Source organism: Centruroides sculpturatus, unplaced genomic scaffold (assembly GCF_000671375.1).
Source record: "Centruroides sculpturatus isolate CEXI.00-Female unplaced genomic scaffold, Cexi_2.0 scaffold385, whole genome shotgun sequence".
NCBI classification, from domain to species: domain Eukaryota; kingdom Metazoa; phylum Arthropoda; class Arachnida; order Scorpiones; family Buthidae; genus Centruroides; species Centruroides sculpturatus.
This window is the reverse complement of record NW_019384625.1, coordinates 51,657-57,403: the sequence shown is the minus strand read 5'-3', so window position 1 is coordinate 57,403 and position 5,747 is coordinate 51,657. Positions and strand designations below refer to the sequence as shown.

General features: G+C 24.8%; 1 protein-coding gene across 1 annotated transcript; it reads right to left on the bottom strand.

The window, feature by feature from the left end:
• Nucleotides 1-493: 493 nt before the first annotated feature.
• LOC111625614 (nucleoside diphosphate-linked moiety X motif 19-like) lies at nt 494-4,592 on the bottom strand. Its single transcript, XM_023368817.1, has 4 exons — nt 4,374-4,592; nt 2,612-3,346; nt 2,324-2,531; nt 494-1,312 (listed from the first exon to the last, which is right to left on the bottom strand). The coding sequence occupies exons 2-4, from the start codon at nt 3,341-3,343 to the stop codon at nt 1,092-1,094; spliced, it is 1,161 nt and encodes a 386-aa protein (XP_023224585.1). The 5' UTR covers nt 3,344-3,346; nt 4,374-4,592; the 3' UTR covers nt 494-1,091.
• Between the last annotated feature and the right edge of the window lie 1,155 nt (nt 4,593-5,747).

The window sequence follows — 5,747 nt, the reverse complement described above, 5'->3', positions numbered from 1 at the left end:
TTCATTCTTTTGCTGTTTCAATTTAAGTTTTATAATATTAAACAGACATATATGTTATTAAATATTATACTTTTAATTTTTATTTTTTGCTTAAATCTTTTATTTTACAATATAAGTAATTTATTTTCGTATCAATTTACTTTTAAAGCAAATAAATTAAATTATTTTAATATAATATTTTATTTGAATAATAAAACTGAGTATTATATTTCGATTAAAAAATATCGTAATTAACAATTAAACTTAAAATACTAATAATACAGTGGATTTGATTTCCTTTTTTAGGAGCGTTAATATTCTTCTTTAAAATATAAAAACTGGTTAATTTTCATTGTAATTGTTTATTTTATAAGCTATAGACCGATTCTTTATTTTTCTGTTCAATAAAATTTAGAATAAAATTAAAAATATATTTATATATCGACTATAGAAACTAACTAGTGTTTTTTTTTCTTTTTTTTAATAAGAAAATTTATTTTAATTTATAGTATTATTTATTTTTAACAATTAATTATAATTTGATATTTAAATATTCCAGCAAAATCAGACCCAATAAATGTAATGTATGCTAAAAGACATGTTTCCGGGAAAATTTTACTTAATATTTGATATCGCTCATTTGTAATTTTTTATAATTACATAAATTTAAATTGGATTTTGAAATATGCGGATGACATATAGCCTAATTACTGTATTTTACGGCATATAAATCGCAACTTTTATTCAAAAATAATTTTTGGTATTATATATGAAGTTAATATTCATAAATTTACCAAACGGCCTTCAATAAGCTAGAGATAACATCTACCTAGCTCAACTCTTGAATAGAAACTTGTTTTTGTTTAATTAATTAAAAGTATTATTATATTATTTATTATTGTTACTTTTTTAAAATTAGAATATAGTGCCAAAGGCACGGAAATAACTTCTTAAAAACACAAAATATTTATTTAGAGAAAATATTTATTTTATAGTATATAAGACGTACCGGTTCATCTTATATGCCATAAAATACGATACTGTATATTTAATAGTAGCATTAGCCTGAAACTGTTTGAAAATGTTGTTTAAAAATAATCAAATAGAAATAATTAAAGAAAAGATTGCACAATAGGTTGAGATGGTCGATAAGTTTTAGGCTGGAGATGACTACATTGAGGAATAATGTTACTGTAAGTTGTACAGGAAGGTCCACATATCTCCATTCTGTGCAACTGTTGACAACTTTGTCTTAGTTCTTCTACTGTTTTGGGGAGGTCTTTACCCGGAGCTTTACCTATGTAATCAGGTTTCTTTGGATACATGTCATCTCCTAAAAAGAAGCAAATCAGTATATTAGCTAACCAGATAAGCCCGTATTTGTGTAAAATTGGTTTACGTTTTAAACTAAAGTTTAAAATATCGAGTTCTGGCTACACCTAAACTATTGACCTAGTTTTGTAACAACCACTTCCTGAAATGAGCGACTTACCAGATTGGCCGTACTCCCTATTTTAAACTGATATTGATCTATTTTCAAATTATTTAATTATACGGTACATGCATTTTGTATATTAACTAATTTTTCATTCAGTTGCCTTTTGAGATATACTATAAAAAAATCATTATTCTCTAATTTAATTCTCTAATAAAACAAATAGCTGTCTATTACTTGTAATAAATTTGTAACATCTTACACAAAAATAAGAAATAAATAAAACTTGAGAAAACAATCTGATTTTTATTTAATATGATATATAGCCTATAATGTACATTATTATATTAAGAAATTAATATAATAATGTTTAGGTCTAATCTATCTTTAATATATGATAAAATAGATATTATTATACATTGTACCTATTTTAATGGGGATGAGAGTGAAAATTCTTGATAAAATTGTATTCGTTTAATGTAAACTGAATTTAAATCAGAGCTAAAACTTTTTCCTTTGCGAATTTATAAAGTTATGTTAAACAAGGATAACAGGATTTTTACAGTCGAGACATAAGTAGATGTTACCTGACCTCGCTAACGTACTATTTGGGTCAGATTATTGCACAGAGATCATCCAGATGGAATTTGTTTTGCCCTAGAGTAATTGTCCCGGAACCGTCTGAACATATATGAATGACCTTGTATAAGCGAAGCTACGGAATAGTTCATGTAGACATGCGAATTAAAGCAATTTCCTAATAAAAATAGCAATTTAGACGTTTAGATATTTTTCATTTCCGTTTCATTTTCTTCTTAATTTCCTACAAAGACTTAATAACAATATTTATGTTTCTGTTAATAATATTTTTATTTTCTTTTATCATATTAAATATATAACGATCGTTACCTGGTAAAAGAGAAAGTGCACCATCTTTACATGAACACAAAACTGGAAGCCATCTTTCCACGCCTTTGACAGAACGATATCGAACAAATTTCTGTAGCATTTGGTAATTTTTAAAATGGATTAGCCGAGATAATTCATAAACTTGTGGAGGAGCGAGAAAAGCGGCGTTCACGCAATGTTCTTCCAGAAATTCTTCTGGCGTTCCCCACTAATAAAAAAAAAGCATTACATTAATATAGATGTATAATAACGATTTAAGTTTACTTATTTTCTTCAAATAAAACCAACCCTAAAAGTAATAACTTCATTTTGATCTAATACTACTGAAGGCTGTTTATCCATACAACATATATAAAACATAGTATCGTATCTTTTGTGCCCAACCGAAGTAGGGGTCAACCAATCCCACCATTCGTGAAGAGTCCAAATATCTGGACAGACGTTGGTTTCTAGACAAAAATCAACAAAACTTAATGGATCTTTCCGTATTTTATCTCTCCATCCTTTAATATCGATACCATCTAAAATTGAAGAGGAATCATCGTCGCTTCTAATAGAAGATCTCGTTAAAATAGAAATACCAGTCTCTTCAAATGTTTCTCTAATAGCGGATATTCGTAAAGCAACATCGGGAGGTAGATAATTTTCTGTGTTTTTTATATTAGAATATTTTAAAGTTGAGGATTTAATTATCATATCTGGTCTGGGACCAGTAACTTTGGAACAAAATTTCTCTATATCTTGCTTTGTAATTCCTTGTCGAGAAAAAACTTCCCACCACTTGGGAGAATAATCCTTGATCTCTGCCTTTCCTCCAGGAAATACAAATGCATTAGCCATAAAGGAGCTCAAATTGCTTCTTTTCACCATTAATAACCTATAATCGCATCTCGATTGTCCTGTCGTAGATTTACTGGACGATAAAGCGTTAGCTAAACTAACTCCCACCAATTCTTTCAAGGTTACCCTTGCTGCAATTATGAGCGTTGCAGCCTCCTTCCAAGGAGGAATTTTCTCCATTATCTGAAAAGGAAAATATAGTGCATTATAATAAAATTTTTTTTTTCTTGAATGAAATTTTGTTTACTTTTATATTGCAATAAAAAGTAAAATCGATAAATCTAAATAGTACATTTTTAAAAAGTTTTCACTTAAAATTTTTCTTTCTTTCCTGTTTATTATATTAATATTTTTCTTAACTTTTAAAAGTATTTTTAAATTAGGTAATGTAATTATCAACAGATATGGAATTAAAATACATTAAATAGAGATATTTCTATTTTCTTGTTTTGCTTGCATTTTGATTTAAAAAGAAAAAAAAACATTTAAAAAATTATCAAGCAATGTTACATGTAATGATAAATTAAGTTAAATTTAAAAGTGATTTATAACTTAATTATACATATTATTTTAAATTAAGTAAATATTACATATAAATATTATATTTTAAATTATAGATATAGTTTTTAAACTTATGTCCTTAAGACATAAATTGATATGTATAATATAAAAACGACATATATAATTAATGTATAAAAATTTTAAATATAAGCATCCAAAACAAGGAAATTTAATAAGGAATAAAATTAGTCTCGCTTACCAAATTTTACTTTTGTTTATGATAAACATAAACATAATACTATATAAAAAAATTTTTTTAAATAAATATTTTATATATAATTCTTATACTGTATATATGTTACATAACAATATTAAGAATTTTTTATATTATGTTTACGTTTATCATAAATAAAAGTAAAATTTCAAATGCCAGACTAATTTCATTCCTTATTAAATTTCCTTGTTTTGGATGCATATATTTTAGATTACAGGTGTTTTTTTTAAATATCGTACTGTATTTTAAACAAAAATTTACCTCTTAAAAGTTAAAAACTTAATAGCTTTATAATTAATTAAGAAATAGTTTAGGATTAATTGAATTCATAAAAACTGATCTATTTAAAATATTTATTAGTTATATTTATTTATTATCTCATTTAAAATAGTTTAATATACTGTATATAAATACTAGAATCATCACTATTCTTACCTGTATAAACTTCAGTTAATATTAAAGACCATGGTGACAATTTGTTCGTATATCTTCTGAATAAGGAACTGAAATAACGAGTCTTTCCTTTTCGACTTATCATCGGGTCACAGGTAGTAAGTCTGACGTCACGGTTGCGTATTAAACTGTCTATTGGTTGTTACTAGCTTTTATGATGTCAGAATACACTTTTGCTTCTCGGATGAATGAATATTTTTAAATAGACCTCCCTATATAAGAACTTATAAATTCACAGTATGCTAACTAAGAAATTTTTAACTCTACCATTATGTCATTAATAAAATTAATTTTTGTTTAATTTTCCAGAACACGATTTAAAAAATTTTATATTTAATGATATAATAGGCCTATATAATATTTTTTTACTTAGTTTTAGACATGTCATAGGAAAAGGACACGAGGAAAAAATTTTTAAATAATTTATTTATGCTTAATAAAATAAATCAAAACTATTATTTTTTTGTTTTTTTATCAAAATTTTCTGATTTCCATTATATTCCATGTAAAATACTTCACAATATCCGACATAGTTGAGGAATATTGAACTCACAATGTCTAAATAGATATTTGACTTATACATGTCAATTTTAAAACTTTACAACGATATTGTTATAAATTTATAGAATTATAATTATTATTTTTAGCACATATTGAGCTGTAATATTATATATTTTGAGAGTATACTAATGACTAAGTTTTCACTAAAAATAATTAAATTTTTATATTAATGCAATTTTTACAGGAATAAACTTAAAAATTCGCAATATTTAGAAGAAATACTAAAATGCCTTCACAGTTTCTTCCTTATCACACCTCAAATACTGATGAATTTTTATGATAAACAAAAAGAAATTCTTTTCTATACAAAATATTTCTATGGCATTGTCTAATAATGAACAAAAAAATCACTGTGAACAATTGTTTGTAAAAGTAGTTTACGTAATGTACATTTTTCACTTTACTAATATTATTTTAAAACGTATTCGTTGTTTCGTTAAAGGATATTTTTTAAATAATTAATTATTTTTATTACAAAGAATTTCTGTAATTGTAATAACAAATTTCAATCAGAATTGGTAAAAGTCAAATATGTATTAAAATATTGCATTATATAAACTTAGTAATTGTAATAAAGAAATTATTGACTTAAAGCAGACCCAAAGATTCGTTTAAAATTATTTATATAAATAATGAATCTGTATTTATTTTAATACATTCTCTGATTATCTAATTATAATCATAATTAGGGAAGTTGGATAGAATCTCTTTATGATAAATTTAGCTTATTTATTTTCTTCCGTATAAATTTCCTCTTTCTTCTTCTGTAATTTCCTTTCCTCTCTATTCCATTCT